Consider the following 20199-nt stretch of genomic DNA (forward strand, 5'->3'; position numbering starts at 1 on the left):
ATAAATTAAGTAATTCCTTCTAGATTCTACAAGTCCGTCTCAAAGTTTTTTACTTTATTCTGTGACTCCTGACCTTAATTAGCTAAGCATTTATCAAATGCCCACTGTGCATTGAGAACTACAAATGAATGTATAATAAGGGAAGAGGTCAGTCTACAGATAATATAATAAGGCTGTCATATTCATAATCCTTTCTTTTGAAGAGCCTGTGATATCACTACCTAAAATAAGATACAAGCAAAACCGCCTACCAAATTATCAATAGGGGCAAACCAATTTTAGGTGCCAAATGCCATGATAATCAACATGATGCTATAACAGAGCAAGGGAGAGCAGAGTTGTGTGGGGTCCCTATGGAAACTTAGGTTTGTGTTGACTCTTCTAGAATTCCATTGCCAGAAGTAGGTAAATGTACTCAGATGTGAAGAACAAAGCCTGTCAACAAACAACATGAATTAATGCCTACTCACTGTAAAACATTAGATCATCTAAGTCATAAAGGATGTGGTAGGCATAGTCCTGCCCTCAGAAAACTTAAAATCTAATGGTAAAAGTAAAATAATTGAATACATGCAGTATGTCATGTGCCTTCTGATGTGCAGATATGACACGTGTGTGTGCTTGAGCCTGAGCTTAGGGTTGGGTTACAAAACAAATCATCTCTAAGCTGAGGATACGTGGGTTAAGAAGAGAGAGATTTGGTGGCAATGCAAATATCAAATTGGCTGAAAGGAGGGAAAGGCCATTAGATTTGGCCAGAAAATCATTGAGAGGGAAAAAAAAAAAATGGAAGCCTAATTGCTAAGGGGCTGAAGGGTGTATCTATGAAAAAGAAATGAAGATGTCTATGCCATGATGCTTTTACAAACTTCTCTTGTAAAGGGCCAGATAGTACATGAGTTTTTGGTGCTATTTTCCAATAAAATTTTGATTACAGTTGTGTAACTATAGTTTGCTCACCTCTTCTTCAGGCTGTTACAGGCCTAAGTGCTTTCAAGCTCAGTGTTCTATTTGAACATATAAAAGAGATTCAAGAAGCTAAATTGAGGTTTACAGATGACAGCAAAGTATTTGCCACTCATTGGTGAACATTGGGATTAATATGCACAGATTCTTAGCTTACTGGTTAAGATTTTAAGTTCATCTGGATTTTCCCTCCTGGGGGATTCATGACCTTTTACTAGAGATCAGTTTAATTCACATAACAAAGAGCCTAAATTAATTGTAACCTAGATAATTTATAGACTTCTTTACATGCATGATTAAAAATATTTTTAAAGTACCACTTATACAGTTTTTTTTTTACTCTCTTGCCCGTAGATATTGATGAATGTCAGCACCATCACCTCTGCAGTAATGGACAGTGCAGGAACACAGAGGGCTCTTTCCTCTGTGTTTGTGACCGAGGTTACAGAGCATCCGCCCTTGGGGACCACTGTGAAGGTGAGAATTGCTCCTGATTGCAGAATCCCAGAAAAATCTGGACATCATCCTGGCTTTTGTACTTGAGTCCAACCTTTTGACCTCACAGTCAGGACATTAGGTTCCTGCAAAATCATTTTCCCCATGGTCACACAAATAATGAAAAGAAGCCAGTAGAATCCAGGTTTTCCTTGCACTGCTCAGAGCTGTGGTTTAGAAGAATGATGCCGCTAAATGAGTAAAGAGTCAGTTTCACTTTCCTCAGCTTTAGATGGTTTTTCCTGGGTATATAGTTCTGAACAGTAACACCTTATTTATGCAGGACCAGCATGCAAATAAGTAAACACAAGTGAATTTTCCAGATAGCTGGGAAGTTTTTAAGAGCTAAACTTTAATTCAATTTTGAGTTTTTTGCATAAGTATTTCTAAAAGATACCCCAGGTGTAGAGCATGGTATAATTGTAACCACCCCACTACCTGCTGTGCCTCGGAGCCTCTGGGGTGGTTGGCTGGTCTTTCACCAGCCTGTCACATGTGAACTCTCTGTGCTTATTGTCTACCCACCTCACCGTTTTTTTCCAGTTCATCCTCTGATGTCCCACATGTAGAACCTGTCAGTTGTGAGACCAGAAATAGGAGTGTGGCAGGGCTATGCCTCACATGGAGAGTTAGAGTCTGTGAGTGAGGGGTTAAACCCCACCTTGGAGAGAAACACATGAGCTTTTTAGGGAGTGGTTTTGTGGCACAAATGTGATACGCAGTGAAAAATGACCATGATACTTTCTCCCTTGTCAGTCCCTCTTGGTTGGGAAAGATCCATTATACTTCATAGCATCCTACTTTACTGACCAGAGAACTTGGAACAACCAGAGACAAACTTTCCAGAGGGCAGCTGGGGCAGTTTCAGAGGCCTTAAAATGTATGTTATTGCTAAATAAGTAAATCATCTAGGATTTGATCCTAAGGTAATAATAGTCTTCAAAGGGCTAATGACTCCATTGAAAAGTTGTAATCAGCATGCCTATTGAAAAATAGGCAAACAAGTGATGATCTAAATAATGAAATTTGATTGAAAAATTGTGTATTGGGAACTCTCTAACATAGGGATAACTGTTAATGATTCAACATAGTGGCTTTCTAAGGTGGGAGAGGCAGATGTGCCTCTGGGGACCAGCCATGGAAGAACTACTTCCAGAATAAATTGGATGATGGGGCACATGCTAAGGCCCTGAAAACCTAAACTGACCACCAGCATCTCTTCTGTCCTAACCCCTGACCGACCCAGAGGGCAACCAAGGCTATTGATTGGTCCTCAGTAGAGGGCATGTTGCTGTATTTTGGCTGTTTTAATGTGTTGCCCATCTCATCAGAAGTCCAGGATTTTTTATTCTATCAACATCAACCGCATGAAAAGCTAAACAAAAACTTTTTAGCCAATTTGCTCATCATTGTTAACATAGATATTCAATAAGAAGGCTTCTTTTGGAGTATATAATTGGTCCTTTGTCTCTTAAAGTCAGGGCTAATTTCCCTAGTGTTCTAGGTTATAAATAGAATTGGAGTCCATTCAACTAATTCAGTGCTGTCTTCGAAACTATAGTAGCATTTCAGCCTGCTAATTCCCAGCTAGTAGTGTTTCAGACCCTCCCCAGTGGTATTTAGCTGTAATTAACTGAGCTGTTGCTGTTCACATGCCTCTCACAGCTGTGGGAGGAAGAACCATCTTTCTTGTTGGCTTTTATATTTACATGTGTAACTTTCCTCTAATAATTCTGCCAAAGGCCTTGTTTTCTTGAAGTGTTATCCTACAGTCTTTCTGGAAGTCAGAATCAGAGTCAGAATCCCAAGTATTGTGCTAATTTCTCTGTGTTACTTGCACCAACATGCTCAGTAGCCATTCAGCCTGTGAAGGGTGGCCTCCATTGTTCTGGTTATTAGAGGTCTTGGCATCTCAGCCTTTAAAGGCCCTGCCTCTGACTTGTTCCCTTTCTAGATACAGTCTCTATTTCCATATGCATCTTAGCCCCTTCCCCAGCCCATCACTATGATTGCTCCATGCTAGTCCCTTGCAAAGTCTGAAAAAGAAGATTTATGATTTACTCTGCCTTTCTGTGGCCCCTCTCTCTTGGTCGTTTCTTTGTGGACCAAATCAAAAAAGGTGAGAAAAGAAGTGCTTGTATTTGTTTCCTTGTGACATTTCTTTCCAAGTCAAAATCATTCATTCTTTTCATGCATGCATTCATTACACAAATATTTGCATGCCAGGGATGTACCAGGTATTGTTAGGTATAGGATATATAGTAATAAACCAAAGAGACAAAAATTCTTTCCTTTGTGGAGCTAACATTCTAGTGAGGGGAGATATGCATGATAAATAAGTAAAATATATAGTTAGTTAAGTGGCAATAAATGCTATGGAGAGAAATAAAAGGGGGTAATGGGAAGTGTGGAAGTGTGATCTGAAAGGCAGATGGACCTATGTGTGTGGAATTCACTAGTGGGTCCTGGGCTGCGAGTCATTAACATATAGATAGTGTTTAAGCTGTGAAATTAGAAGACATCACCAAGGGAGTAAGTATAGTTAGAGGAGAAAAGGGGTCAAAGATGGAGTCCTGGCCCCTCACTTATAAGTGAGGAGGAAGATAGGAACAAGCAAAGGGGATTGAGACCAAGTGGCAAGAGAGGAAGGATGAAAATCAAAATCCAAGAGAAGAAAACATTTCAGAGAGGAGGGAGTCATGAACTGTTGTCAAACATTGCTGCTAAGCAAGATGAGGGCCAGAATTGACCATGGGATTAAACAGGGTGTGGATCTCTGGTGGCTTTGACCAGTGCATTCTCTAGTGAAGGTGTGATCAAGATTGACATCATTTCCTTAAAGCCTGTTGCCCAAATCTTAGAAGGGCTCTGTCTTTCACACCACCTTAGGCAGTGGTGCAGGACCGTCCCATGTGTTGGGCTCTCTCTTAATGTTCAGCCTGCTTTTTCTTTTCTTTCTCTTCTCTTCTTTTTCTTCTTTTTTTTTGCTTTTGAAGATAGAGGTCTTTCAAAAGAAATTTAGACTAAATCAGGCTCTAATATAATGCAGTTTTCAAATCTATACAATCATTTATAAACACTTAGAATAAGTGTTTCTTTTCCTCACAGAGGTTCTCTTAGATTTTGAAAAATGAATGAATCAAATGATTTTAAAGTAGTATGCACAAAGCTGATGCACTTCCATTATGCTAAGGCAAACATCTAGGTAATGCAGTGTGTTCCTCTTGTGGATGAAATTCATGTTCTCAGGGCTCTCCTTCATCTTTTTTGAATTGAGATTTTTCACATGATGCTAATGACCCAATATGCCTTTCCTTGGTTATCTTAGTTTCCTACAGAACAAGGAAAGGTAAATCTAAAAACCGACTGCCTACGTAACACCCATGAGAATAGCTGTGGAGCTGTTAGAATAAATATGGAGAGTTGGAGCTCTCATGCCAGCCTGTGGGAACGTAAAATGGGGCAGCCACTTTAGGGGACCGTTTAATCACAACTTAAACCTACTTTGTGACTCAGCCACTCCACCCCTAGGAATTTACTCAAGGAAAATGAAAGCCTGTGATTACACAAAGACTAACACATGAATGTTTATTAAAACTTTATTCATAATAGCCAAACTGTAAACAATCCAGGCACTCATCAAAGGTGAATGGGTCAACAAATTGCGGCACATTCTTATGGTAGAATACTACTCGGCAATAAGGAGGAGAGAACTGTTGGTACACATGATAACTTAGATCAGTCTCAAAAACACTGTGCTGATCAGAAGCCAAACGGAAAAGGGGCACAAGGAAACCTTTAGGGTGATGGAAATGCCTACATCTTTTTTTTTTAATGGTTGGTCTAATATATTCACTTAATACATGTTTTATGGCAGAGATTCATACACAGTAGATGCGCTTATCCCCATTTGGCACAATCATTATTGAAAACAAATCAGAGAGTTGGGGTTTATGAATTATTTTCACAGAATTTATATCTAAAAGCCTAGCCTCAGTTAACTTTGTTTCCACTTTTAGAAATCTTGATATACCAAGGGTCAGTTAGCTGGTGAATAAAACATTCTTTGGCATGGAAATGAAACCTAAAGGTTTCACACTTCATGGGAGACACTCCTGCATGCTCTTCTCTGTCTTGTGAATAATTTTTCTTTAGTGTCTCTTTCGTGGCATGAGGTTAATTAGGAATGGAAATTTCAGGGCAGACTGGAAAAGGAGTCAAAGGGAAATATCACCAAGCCTTATGTTTGTAACTATAGAATAACATTCTTATAGAGATATCTCACAGTTCTTTAAAAAATGATTGCATTTGCGATGATATAAGAATCCAACAGTGATCCCAACAGATGTAAATGGACAAAGAAATGTCTACTTTGATTGTGATGGTGATCACAAGAATGGATCTACATTTGTTCAAACTCATTGAACTAGACTCTTAAAATTAAATGCATGTATTGTATGTAAATTTTACTTGAGTGAAGTTGGAAAAACACACTGAGGAAGGGATAACCCACTTTAGTTGTGACAACGTCACGTCAGCTGTGTTTTATGTTCTAGGATCAGTATTCAGAAACATTTTAATCCAGCGGGACAGCCTGACTTGTGTTTCTTTCGGTGGAGTAAAATTGTAAGGTGCTTGCTTGTTTCTCTTTTATTTGCCTCATGAACGGTACAGAAGCCAGTTAATAAGTGGATTGGGTTCTATGAGGAAAATTTAATTTGGTGTGCCAACATTTTGAATGAGACAGTGAGGAGATTGAGACTGCAACTGTCTCCATGTTCACTTCTTCCTGGAACTTCTCATGCGTTTTCACAGCAATCATAATTATTGGCAAGAAATGCCATCATATGCCAAGGTCTGAGAGAACAAAGAAGGTTTTGTTCCTTAGCTTTCCTCAGTGCTCATAATTGAAGTCCTGCACAGACAACAGAAGAGGGAGTCATGGACTATGTTAGGAGTAATGAGCTCTGACTGGAAGTAAATGTGGTAATAAAGAGTCCTTGTGAAAGATCAGCCCAGCATTCACGCAGTGAGGGGGGTCATTAATTGTCTCACATGCTCACAGTCAGAACTCATTACTGGTTACGTAAACCATGTTTAGTTGCACATGTGCTATAAATATATGCATTAAAAAAATCCAGTCAACCTCAAACCTATTGGTGATAGCTGCTGAGTAAGTGACTTCAATGGAGCTTTTGATCTCACTGATTCCCTTTCCTGCCAAAATCCCCCTTCTTCCCCTCCTCCACTTTCTCCTCAGCTCTCCAGGCTTCAAGTAAATCCCCTCTGTTACATGAAGCTTTTATGATATCTGTTCTCTAAATCCATGTGACACATGAAGTTGGTACTATTCTTTTGACAAGTAATTATATATTTTGGCAACTCTTGGGTTGAATTTGCTTGGACTTACAAAGCAATGTAATATTTTGTGCTTATTTTTATTAATATAATTTAAATCATTTCTGTTTGGGAGAGGAAATCATGCCACATACTTTAAAAATTTTCTTATAATGCAGAGTATAGGATCTTGTATAAATAGATGCTCAAGATAGTCTTCTTTTTTTTCTTTTTTGAGAGGGAGAGCGGTGGGAGAAGGGCAGAGGGAGAGGGAGAGAGAGAATTGTAATCAGGTTCCATGCCTAGTGTGAGCCCCACACAGGACTTGGTCTCACGACCCTGAAATTGTGACCTGAGCCAAAATCAAGAGTCAGACACTTAACTGACTGAGCCATCCAAGTGCCCCCACTCACTTTCTATATTTATTACTTATGTTTTAGAGAGGGAGATGGGGGGAGGGGCAGAGGGAGAGAAAGAATCTTAAGCAGACTACATACCCAATGCAGAGTCTGTGTTGGGGCTCAATCTCGGGACCCTGAGATCATGACCTGAGCTGAAATCGAGTGGGATGCTTACCTGACTTAGCCACCCAGGCGCCCCTAGATGCTCAGGATATTCTTAATACTTATTTATTTATTTATTTATTTATTTATTTATTTATTTGAGAGAGAGAGAGAGAGAGAGTACAAGCAGGGGGAGGGGCAGAGAGAGAGGGACAAGCAGACTCCTCGCTGAGCAGGGAGCCCAACTCTGGGCTGAATCCCAGGACCCCAGGATCGTGACCCAAGCCGAAGGCAGATCCATCCAGGTGTCCCTCTTAATACATATTTAAAGAATATTTTTATTCCCTCTTGTTACCAAGAACATAGCCAAGTAAATTGTTTAGTACAAGACTTTGACGTTTTCTTTTCCAAATTTCATTTGATGTTAAAACTTTAGTTTATTGTTCAAAGCCAAAATCTTTTCAGAATGTTTCATTTTTAAAAATCAAAAGTTAAAAAGCTGTCTTCCATTAAAAATCATATTCTTGTGAAAGATGTAAAATAATGTTCATTTATGTGATTTGTGTGTAAGAGTTATGCTTAATTTTTTTAAATATAGTTTATTCCATCTTTTAAATTTTTAAAATTGACTTACAGATATCAACGAATGCTTGGAGGACAACAGTGTTTGCCAAGGAGGAGACTGCATTAACACTGAAGGGTCGTATGATTGTACTTGTCCAGATGGATTCCAGCTAAATGACAACAAAGGATGTCAAGGTACTTCTCTGCTTTTTAGTCCTAATTTACATAGTTGTTCAGTTCTTTGGTGCTTCCTGATGGTAGTCTGTGGCTTTACCCATTTATATATAAATGAGCTATGCCAATTTAAGTTTTAAAAATCTCTTGGGTCTGCATCAAGTATGGGAAGTTCTTACTTTGTACTCCATGTTAACTGAAACTCAAGCATTTTGGAATTGTGCCCTAGCTTTGCAAGCTTTGGTGGTAACTGAGATTACCTGAAATTGCTGTTCCTTCCATGGGTCAGTCTTGGTGCTAGATTAAAAATTATCTCCTGGCTTTTTTTATGTCCTTTGTGGGTATATTTCATTTTATCTCATAGCTGGTATTTATCCATCCTTTCCTTGATCCCTGTTTTTATCCAATATTCAGCTTTTTCATCTTCCTAAAAAAAAAAAAAACACTCATTAATAATTTGGTCAAAATTATGGAGGTATAGAGGACAGGATTTTATTATTTCTTCAAAGTGCTATCACATTTCATCTCCCAAACAAAGGTATAGAGGACGCAAGGGACTGATAAGAATACAGCACCAACCACAAGAGCTTTAATTGAACACCTACTATGTGCCAGTTGCTATGGGTGGCTCATGGATTTGTGGAGAATTTAAGAGGCAGCTTTTCTTATATCCATCCATTTTGTACATGAGTAACTGAGGCTCAGAGAAACTAATTAGCATGCTCCTCCCTTGAGATTTGAACCCAAGATCTTTTCCCACCATTCTCTCCTGTGTTGCCCTACCAATAATTACTAAATTTATAGCGAAAAGAAAGAAGCCTGTGAGATTCAGTGTTTTTCGCCCAGTATAGCACACTGAGTTCTTGGTGATGCTGGGACTAAAAAATCAAATTGTTTAGATCCTTCATCTCTACATTTTTAGCTCTAGCTGGCTGCCCTCCCAGTTTTCCTTTTTATTAGTCTTAAGAAATCCATGCCTGTTTCTTCCACCAAAGACTCTCACTTATATTTATCTTTATACTTACTTATTTCTGCTACTTGGATAATTTTTTTTTCCTAGTTGTTTCCCCTCCATTCATGAACTGTGAAGTGTATCCCAAAGTACATATAAGTAAAGGTTGTTGAAGTTCTTCTTTATCCACTGCTCCTGGACATGAATAATTTTTTAATTCTGGATTGTCATCAATTGTGTCTTCTCTCTCATGTCCCTGATGTATAGTACTTGAAAGGGAGGGTGGCGTGTACTGTCTAAGAGGTAGCACTAGAATCACACTGTACGCTATATTCGTAGCATTGTCCACACCCAGCTCTATGTCACTGTGATACCAAAGGCACGGGCCTTTGCCTCGAGATCTTTTAAAATTAATTTACTTACTGATCCAAGATTTAACTGTACTGCGATGTACCTCATTTGCTGTCCTATATTCATTTACCATTGTGATGCAGTAAGGTGAATTTAAATTTTTCAGTATTTTCAATGCAGAAAATAAATGTGCTTGGATTTAATGCAACAGAGAAGAAATATTTGAATTATAAAATTACCGTGCTAATATTAGAAACTGTACATCTTCAAATGAATCTTGATTTATATAAAATGCCAAGAGTTGCCCCCTAAAAAAACCCCAGTATCCTGTTTTTTATTATAGACATTTGGGTTTAAAAGCAATACTTTCTTTTCTCATTCTTCTCCTCCACAGTTTTTTTTTTTTTAAAGATTTTATTTATTTATCTGAGAGAGAGAATGAGAGAGAGAGCGAGCATATTGCGGATTTCATAAACTTTTAAGAGTTAAATCATAAGGAAGTAATTTAGCCATCTGATTTATTAATTATACTACTGTCTTCTCTCAGTACATTAAATTTGTTTGTGATTTGATATCAACTCTAATATGTCACTTCTCCAAACATGTTTTATTAACTGTAAATCCTTAAATTAATATGTCTGCTTAAAAATCCAAACAAATGAAAAATATTCCTGAAGCAGCTTTTAGTACCGTTTAGATTATTATCTACGAATCTGTTCCATCACCCACCTTTCCCTGATTAGAGGCTGTTTATAATGACAGTGTACACTCATCTTGTTTTAAATCCTCTCTTTTGGCTATGTCACTAGAGGCAGCCTTCTGATCTTTCAGTCCACCTGAAGTTACTAGCCTACTTCTGTCTAATCTCATGGCCAGGTCACATTCTGTACATAGGCATAGATTTTAGAGTTTGTTTTAATGCTGAAAATGTGATTGATGCCAGTGCTGATAACCATGGGACACACATGAATGACAGTGTGTGATAGACATAAGCTTTAAACTTTACCTAATAATCTGAAGATAGTTCCATATTCCGTAAGGCATTTTCAATTGAAAGTGTAAGAGTCTTCCCCCAGCAAAATTAATGCTGATATACAGACAGCATGGAAATTCCATGTTAATAGTCTCTGTAGGAATGTGACAGCGTACATTTGAGATTCGGAACACACTTCAGTTTTGTGTTTTGACTTACACATATGAAATTGTGAATTTCTGTGGAATCTCGGACCCGTGAAAGAAACCCAACTTAAATATAGTCTGGCTTTCGGTTGAGTTACTAGCAGCATAGCTTAAAAATGCCTCAATAAGTACAACCCAAATTGAATGCATATGTTTCTCTAGTTCCAGATATTCATGTTGTTCTTTCTTAGTGGTTTCCTGGAAAAAAGTCTGGGAATTCATCTTCAGTTCCTGTCATCAAACTTTTTAGACAATTATTTGTTAATCAGTGACTTCTCTTGAAGCAAGTACTTCATGCACATTATTCCCTATGCAAAGTTGCAAGTTGGCAGCTCTTAAAGGGCCACATTGAGATATAGGATGAAATAAGGAGGAGGTTTGGATAACCTGTTCGGCTCCACAAGGTGGATATGGACCTTGGACTTGCCCCCCAGGCCAGTAGAACTTTATTGAACCTTGTTGCCCAGATAGAGGTAACTCAAGGCAGCAGGTTGGAAAGAAAGAAACTAAAAGCCAAGAGAAGGTCAGAGTTCAAAAAAGATGACCAGTCTAAGGTGTTACCAGTGGGTAGGGACAAATCATAAAAGGTATCAGAGATTTTATAAAAGAAGTGAAGGATTTCTGGGGCGCCTGGGTGGCTCAGTTGGGTAAGTGACTGCCTTTAGCTCAGGTCATGATCTCAGGGTCCTGGGATCAAGCCCAGCATCGGGCTCCCTGCTCGGCGGGAAGCCTGCTTCTCCCTCTGACCCTCCCCCTGCTTGTGTTCCCTCTCTCGCTGTCTCTCTCTCTCTCTCTGTCAATTAAATAAATAAAATCTTAAAAAAAAAAAATGAAGGATTTCACAGGGTGAAGTCACATTGAGAAGTAGTCAAGTAGAAAATGATTCATTGCTCTTCCTCGAAATGCTCTTGAAGTAGTGACAATAACAAGAATGGGAGGATTGTTAACAAATATGAGTAATTCCTGCTTGGTTTCTTATTTTGATTCAGCAGTGAATAGGCCAAATAGTGCGAATATATGGCAGATGGAATGGTAAAGAGTTAAGGATTGATATAGACAGATGAATAAATCAGTGGTGTTGCCAGAATATCTGTCACGTGAGGTGAGTAGAGCAAAAAGAAGAGCACCAGGAGATCCTGGGTGCAGAGAAAGGGATGGCTTTATGGAGGAGAAATGTAGGGTTGATGGGTAAGCATGTTCTAGAGGTCACTGGGAAGGGCTCCTAATCCATGTTTTTCATGTGCCCATTAAGCTTTACAACTATCCATGTTGGCTCCTCCCTCCCCTATTATATTGTGAGCTTCATAATGGTGAGGGCCCCAGCCTGTTCAGCCTTCTCATAGGAAGCATTCAGTAAATGGTTTTAACTGAATTAAAAATGGACTTCTAAGAAGATGTATCAACGACCTCTTTACTGAGAGGTAAAGGAGACTTCAGAAAGGGAAGAAAATGGCCTTAGTAGGGCTCCTTCCTGTAGGGTGCCAAGAACCTGTGATAATTTTCATGGCCCTAGTTAACTAAGAGTACCTTAACCAGTCATGGTTTAATTAGGAGAGAATGAGCATAACTGAGATTTTGTGGTGGGTAAACATCCCTAATACACTATGAATGTGCTGTACTAGGAGTTGGGGACTCCATTCAAATATGTAGTTCTCTTCAAGGAGCCATCAATGTGATAAGGGAAACAACTGAGTAAAACATTGATTAAAACACAGTGCAGACAGGTAGTTGCATGTATCAGTACTGGTGTGAATAAATGACCATTCTCTAGGATTCCTTATGTTGTCACTGTAAGCACTTGTATCCACGATAATTAGCACTAGTTTGATAGAACATTTCACTTCATGCATTGAAAGTGTTTAGGAGTGCGTCATGACCCTGGCCATGGGGAGTGTAATCACGCTTCATTGAGAACAAGCAGGTCCGCACAAGACTTGTGCTAAGATGGTCAACACACGTGTACAGCATTATTTGTTCATGAGCATTAATAATCGTAGCTACCACTTTCTGACCCTTTTTTTTGTATGTTAGGCACTATACTAAGCCCTTGACCCTCATTCATGAATTGCATCATCGCAAAGCTGTGCAAATGATTAAAATTTCCCTCATCTCAAAGGCCTTCTTTTTCTTGTATTTTGTGTCTTCTCTCCATTTTCAACCAATTACAGAGTAGAGGCTATTTCATTTATATATTCAGACATTTGTGAAGGGCCACTTTAGGGACCAGAGACTATCAGTAAGACATGTCCAGTTTTGCCCTTAAGGAGTTCACATCGTGGGGGTCCGTTGGCGTGGAGGTGACATGATGCTGTGGGGCTCCGTCAGGATTGTGTGCGTGGCCGTGGGAGAGGACAAGAACACAGCACGCGCACAGATGAAGACTGTTTCTCGGAGGAGTTGTTTGTTAGTGTTCCTCAAGCCTCCAGTAGGTCTTAAAAAAAAAAAAAAAATACATTCAGGTTGAACATCTGAAAATGAAAATGCTTTTTTCTTTGTAAATTGAAAATGGTTGAACATTGGCTTATTCGTATGATTGAACCAAAGTAGTTTTTCTCTTAAAACAGTCCAACTGGTGGTCTGATATATGTACAAATAATACATTTGGGCCATGGAATAAATATCTGACGCTTTTGTAATAGATTCGCTTACTGTATGTCTGCCATCATATGAAACCAAAGGAAAAAAAATTTTTTTTCGCATATTTGGAACTCTTTTCAATTGCAGATATTAATGAATGTGAACAGCCCGGACGCTGTGGTCCTCATGGAGAGTGTCTCAACACAGATGGTTCTTTTCACTGTGTCTGTGAACAGGGTTTCTCAATTTCTGCAGATGGCCGTACGTGTGAAGGTAAGATAAACCGTCAGGAGGCCTGTAATTATCTCATGATAAAGCAGAGAGGAGATTGCTTTCTGTTGAAGCAGGCAGAGGCTGGAAGACACTATGAGATACTCATGATTTAAGGCTTCCAAGCATGTATGCATCAAGGTGACTCCTCACAGCTCGGGAATTGCTGGGATTTACACATAGGATAACCTAAGGTTATGATGATGAAAATACTCACGGGTGATTCCACTACTGGTACTGAATTAATTAATGGAAACATGCAGGACACGATGATTTCAGGTCCACGTGGGGAAACCTGTCAGCAACCTCCCTGATGTAACTCAAGACTCGGCCAGTTTTGGTTCAGGGTCATACAGATCATCTTCATCACTGTGAACATGGCTTGTGTGATTCTTCTCTGTACCACTGTCAGCAGAGATTTTCATTATTTCCCTAACCTCCTTAGCTGTAGGTTGGTGTATGTTCTTGCCCATTTGTAATTATTATCTCCTTGAAAGATAATTGTGTTGTAAGACATTAAGGTAAGAGCGTTGGCTTTCTCTTTGCAACCTCTGTGTGTTTGCAGGGATACAGCACTGTTTATGTTCATAAGATTTATGTCCTTAATGATTTATTATAGTTTGATAAGTTGAGGAATAATTCACCTGAACCTTTTTAAAAGGACACTGAGAAGGTTCCCATAATCGTAATTTCAGTCCATCTCTTGGAGCACCTAGGTTATCAAAAGCCAGCTAAGTTGGAAAGAAGTAAATTGCAAAGGTTCTGTCCCGGGCCTATGACAGAACCCAAATTCTTTGTTCTAAAAGAGAGCGCAGCAGGAAGTGCCTCCTGTCCTTGCTCGTACCACGGCGGAAGCAAGCCAAGGAATGGCGACCAGGTTCATCTGAAAGTCATTATTATATTGGGAAGAATAAACTGATCTTATAAAAAGCAGGCGATTGTTGAAATTGCTCTCTTGCTGAGTAGACAAAACATTGATGCCAGATTTGGCTTCAAGTGAAAGAGAGAGAGTGTGGGGTGCAGTTTGAGCAAGCGGATTTTGAGGGGTTTGGAAGCCATCGGAAGTTGGGAAACGGGGAAAAACATCATTGAAGGTGGTCATGAGAGGTTTGCAAGGGTTCCGTGGTACAGTGATTCGAGTTTTACCTTACCTTTATTTAGACCTTGAGCCTAGAGTTCTTAAGAAAGACCCTACGTGAATACATCCGTTGTTCTGCAGAGACAGCAGCATTCCCTGGCAGAGGGTCAGGGTGCTAGCCCATCTGAGTCACTGATGACACTGATGGGCAGAAGGCACATTTCCCTGCATTCCAGAAAGATGCAGGTTTGATTCTTCGTTTGGGTCTGAAACATGGATTAGAAGGGCTTCCTTCCCTGAAAAATGGTCCATGTTATAACTACCGATGGTGGTGCCATGCAGAAGTGATGTTCAGAAAAAACTGCAGGTCACCTCACATGCTCACTAGCGGAAGTTATTGTTCCAGAAGAATATACCCATATAAATACTTTTGCATCCATTTTGTCTTCTGTACTTAGCGATTTTCTTTTGATTCCGTGTTTTTTAAATACTGATTTCTTTTTTTTTACTAATCTAAAAATACTTTTTAAATACTGATATAATCATTCTAATTTACTTGCAGTTCTAATTTTGTTAGGCGTCTACTTGGCAAAGACTTGGATTTTAAAATGTGTTTTTAGAAAACTTCCAGTACTTTGTAAATTACTACACTATTTAGTATACTTTCTTTGACAGTTGGTCCATATTTTTTTACTCTAGAAACTGGACAGTTTTATAAGTAATAAAATAGGTAATTTAGAATATTGTGCTGATATATGGCAGTATAACTAGAAATCTCCCTAATTATTAGGCATGTTAGTCTCTTTCTAGAAGAAGCTTTGCAAAGCTTTCATTTTTTATGGGCTTACTCCACTGCATTAAACTGGTCCAAATTTTCCTTTGTTGGACTTAGCCTGAAACTTGTGGCAGTAGCAGAATGTCCTGATTCTACCCCTGGCTGTGGTGTAGGATGAAGCCAGCCCATGTGATCAGGGTTTAGCTGTGGAACTGATGTGCATAGTACTTAACACTGAGAAGTGACTGGCTCTCTTCATGCCCTCCCACCAGCTTATTTCTGAGCTTTGGGTTTAGGCAGCTGGAGACTTGAGGACGCAGGGCTGGGATAGCCTGCTCTAGGCTGGGCTAACTGCATCCCGCCCAGCTGAGGGAAGGAGGGCCTGTCCCTGATTTCCAGTGGCTTTGTTGGTATCTGCTCCCAGTTACTGAACCACAGTGGAGAGACATACTCCATCAGCATAAACTATCTCAGGTATCAGGTAGCATGGCAGATTGTATAGAAATAAAAACAGCACCACTGAATCCTTCCTTCCCCTTCTGTATGTGGTGTTCTGGGAACATGTACCTGGTAGAGGAAGGAGGAACACCTTGATTCTCCTACAGGACATGGAGAACAACAGTGTTCTTTGAAATTCAGCTGGAGTAGAGTGGGTGGGAAGTATGTGGCGAGTGAGCTGTTGATTCATCTCTTCATTTACAGAGTGCCTGTCTTGTGCCAGGCAAAACACAGTTCTTGTCCACTTGGAACCTACCTTCCAGGAGGGGGATCTGGGATAAATAAGTAAATAGTACATACAGAAAATTATCTTTTTGCCTTTAAACAATATAACATAGTTATGCTTTAGGGATATAAGTCCATACAGGTTATTTGGGTGCCTGCGTGGCTCAACCAGTTAAGCATCCAACTCTTGATTTTGGCTCAGGTCATGATCTCAGGGATTTGAGATCGAGCCCCATATATTGGGCTCCACACTGGGTGTGGAGAGCCTGCTTAAGATTCTCTTTCTCTCTCTATCTCCCCCTCCCCCCCAAAAAAACAAATAAGCACAGGTTGCAACATGATAAATTATGCAGGTCAGGTCATTTTTCACCCATCTCACACATGGGTGTTGGAAAAGTGCAGGGAAACTGGACTCTCCTGATGGACTTCCTCTTTTCTGCTTCCCTTTCTTCCTAGAACTGTGGTTCGTCTCCTCCTGCCTCCACCTCTGTGTCCTTTAGCTAGAGTGTTTATCTTGTGTAGAAAAGCAAAGGAAACTTTTTACCTCTTTCACTAAGTTCAGTTTTATGTCCCAATTTATCTTATTCATGTGTTTAAAAAATCACCGTTCTTTTGCTCTTCTAGTTTTTTGTTGTGGTGGTGGTGGTTGTTGCAGAGCTTTACCTCATGAAGAATATTTATCATCCCATGTGTAAACTGACCCAGGGTTTGGGTTCATCCTCGACAGCAGAATGTGTGTGAGTGGGAGAGTAGGGAAACTTGTGGCCGTCATATTCCTAAGTGTCACACGTCTGTCCCCTGATGCCCCCCCACACACACACACCAAACCAGCCTCTTATTTGGCATCATGCCATGCGTGGGTCTTTGCACGCTGCTCTGGCCAGGGGCCGTGGTGCTCTCTCAGTTGGGCATCCAGGTTGAGTGAGAGTTTATACAACAAGTGCAGCTGGGGACATCGGACATGTCTAGACCTCACTGCTTTCCAGCCTGTTCACACCTCAGAATGGCCGCGCTGATCTAGCAGGAACCTAAAGGAGCAACACAGCACCGGTGGCTTATAGAACCTAGTTAGTCATGGCTAATTAGGCCTCCAAACCATGGCCAGAATCCCTCCCTGAAGCCTTGTCTTTTAGAAAGCATGCTCATTCATTCATTTGACAGATAGTAAGTGTATGCTACGTGCCCCCCACTCTTCTCAGTACGGGGGCTATGTCGGTGAATAACAACAATTCCCGCTTTCTTATAAACTATGTAACAGGCTAGAGAGACAGAAACCCTGTGGGAAAAGGAAGTAGAGCAGGGTGAGGGAGATCTGAGGGCTGGAGCAAGGAATGGAAAGCTGGTACCTTACTAACTCGGGGTGGGGGGTGCTGAGTTGGCCGTTCTGCCTTATACTGAGAGAAATCAGAGAAATTTTGTGTCTGGGTAACTAAGTGAAGCCTTATCAGGTACCCTTTTTTACACTGGTCATCCCCTGGCTGAGGGGTAATAGCTTGTCAGTAAATAGACCGGAGGGCATGAGATTGTCTGCTGAGGGCTGCTAGCCTCTTGCCCACATGAATTCTCTTTCGACAGGGGAGTACAAATCAGAGTGAGAGCAAACCCTAATGTAAACTATGGACTTGGGTTGATAATAACGGGTCAGTGTATGTTCATCAGTCATAACAAATGTTCAGGGATGTTGATAGTGGGGGAGCCTGGGCAAGAGGATTGGGGGGTTGGGGAGACAGGAGGGGAATATGGGAACTTTCAGTGAAATTTTCCCGTGAACTTGAAACTGCTCTTGAATATAACCTTTGTTTTTAAAAGTCAGGCATTTCTAGAATTACCTGTTTTTCATAAGAAAGGAAAAATCAAAACCCTTAATTTTAATTCTGTGTTCTCCTGTACTTTCCTCCTCTGGATGTTATTTCTTACTTTTTAAAAATAATACCTCGGACAGGCTCTGTGATCAGAAGCTTCAGCTCCCACTTTCAAGACAATTCTAATGCTGATTCAGAATTTGACAACTAAAAAGATTGGAAGAAGACTTCTTATAACATGTAGCCTGAACACTGAATCCCAGCGTATTCAAAGAATCCAGCCCTGTTGTTAAATAGCTCTAGAGATTCTAATCCTATAACTTTTTAGGGTATCTTCTAAAAACTGCTTCTTGCTAACTCACTCATTGGAAAGGGAGAATGTAATCAGAGGCAAGTGGTCAGGATGGCTAACCTCCTGAACTTTACTGAGAACAGTGATATCAGAAAGACTAAAGGAGGGGCTCCTGGCTGGCTCAGAAGAGCCTGTGACTCTTGATTTCAGTGTTGTGAGTTCGAGCCCCATATTGGGTGTAGACATTACTAAAAATTTTTTTAAAAAGCCTAAAGAAGTTAGGTTTAAACTCTGAGGCTAATTTTGTGTTCATTGGAACCAGAAAATACGGGTAAAGGCAACTTTTACCAAATCGAAGAAATAAAAACTAATCCGAAGCAAGCACGGTTTTGTTTTCAGAATAATAGGTACATTTTCTACTGAGAAGTATAGAAAGAAGGTATAAAACCGTTGCTGACAGTGAGCCAAGGCAGTTGGTGGCTTTGTGGCATGGAGATACAACTTTATATCTATCACCAAGGAGAAAATATTTTTTAAAATGATCTAGTCAAGTAGGATGTAATATATTACATCTGGCTGCTTGGCCCAAAGAGCTTTAGGTTTCTTGCTTTTTTTTTTAGTTTTTGTGTTTATTTTGTTTTTGTTTTTTTGTTTGTTTGTTTTTTTAATAGCTTTAGAGTCAGAAATTGAAAAATCTAGTAAGAGAATACAATCTGAGTGTTTCTTTTCTAAAGAAAGAGAACTTAGGTTAACAATAAGATCCTTCCCCCCCCACAACATGTAAAAAGGAAAAGGATCCTACAACATTCCAGGTAAAGAAGGGAAATGGCTTCCTGCTATAAAGGCTACTGTTCTTCACGCTCACTCCTTCCGTGAATGTACTTCGGCAGAAGTGAGTGAAAATGGATGTTTAAATCATTAGGGAGAGAGCTGAGGAAATTTTGCTGGAATAAGCTGCTTTTGGATCTGGAATACATACATATTTTCCATGCCTTGCTTGATTGTCTTCCGTATATCAACATTTTTATAAAGAAATTCTTAATAGTAGCAGAGAAATTCAAGAGCTCTTCCTAAGCCTTTTATCACTGCTGACCTTTTAAAACCCCAGAGCTATGGAAAATCATCTGTTCATAGACAGAGAAGTAAACACTTTCCTTGAAGCCAAAAAATAGACATGGAACTGCCAGAAAGTGAAGTCTGCCGAGAGTGAGCTGCCCCCTCCACCATCTACTGCCACCCAGCGCTCCGCCAGGGCATCAGGCTTCCTGCATCTGTTTTGGTGAATCTTTTGATGTCCTCCACAAACAGAGTACTTAATAGGCCATGGAAGATTGTTGTGAGTAGTACTTTTACGCGTTAGGCTTCAGTTGTAATATCTAATACATCAATTCCAGAATTGGTTATTTGTTAGGCATCCAGCTGATGGACTATTCCGTGGTGGTCTTGGACTCCCAACATGAGTGGACTGGAGATTCTTCCTATAGTATTTGATGTCATGACCTTATTAAAATGAGAGCAATAATAATAATAATAGCTAGCATTTGTTGAATTCTTCTTGTGAGCCAGGCACTATGCTAAGTGCATTGTACCAGTTTTCTCATTTAATCTTCATGACAAACCTATGGGTAGGGCGAGTATTAATCGGAATGCTTTTGGCGGCAATGAACAACTTAAAACAAGGAAATTCATTATACTAAGAAGTGTAGAGATGGTCACCTCTCCTCTGTTAGAGGTCTTTGTTCAAATGTCTCTTTCTCAGGGAACACTTTCTAGCCACCCTTTCTCACATTCACCCTCTAATATTTCCTGTTCCCCCCTTTGCTCTTTTTTAACCACCTTATTCTCCTTTCTCTTGTTGTTTATCGTCAGACCCCATTCCTGGACACTAAGGCTAATGAGGCCTTGCGAGGGCGCCTGGGTGGCTCAGGTTGGTTAAGCGACTGCCTTCGGCTCAGGTCATGATCCTGGAGTCCCTGGATCGAGTCCCGCATCGGGCTCCCTGCTCGGCGGGGGGTCTGCTTCTCCCTCTGACCCTCCCCCCATCTCATGTGCTTTCTCTCTCATTCTCTCTCTCTCTCAAATAAATAAATAAAATCTTTAAAAAAAAAAATGAGGCCTTGCGATCGGTCTTGTTCACAGCTGTATGGCATTGAGAATAATT

The 20199-nt window shown here is 40.1% G+C and overlaps 1 protein-coding gene across 4 annotated transcripts in view; it reads left to right on the top strand.

Annotated features, from left to right (window-relative positions):
- The window catches only part of LTBP1 (latent transforming growth factor beta binding protein 1), a 387949-nt gene that overhangs the window by 299367 nt on the left and 68383 nt on the right, over positions 1-20199 (top strand). For all 4 annotated transcript variants that reach the window (XM_028117233.2, XM_028117231.2, XM_028117230.2 and 1 more), the window contains 3 exons: positions 1321-1443; positions 7938-8060; positions 13246-13371. In XM_028117233.2, coding sequence (XP_027973034.2) covers positions 1321-1443; positions 7938-8060; positions 13246-13371 — 372 coding nt within the window. The remainder of the gene's footprint in view (positions 1-1320; positions 1444-7937; positions 8061-13245; positions 13372-20199) is intronic.

Source organism: Eumetopias jubatus, unplaced genomic scaffold (assembly GCF_037043125.1).
Source record: "Eumetopias jubatus isolate StellerSeaLion01/CBP00866 unplaced genomic scaffold, mEumJub1_p1.0 scaffold_9, whole genome shotgun sequence".
Classification (NCBI taxonomy): Eukaryota; Metazoa; Chordata; class Mammalia; order Carnivora; family Otariidae; genus Eumetopias; species Eumetopias jubatus.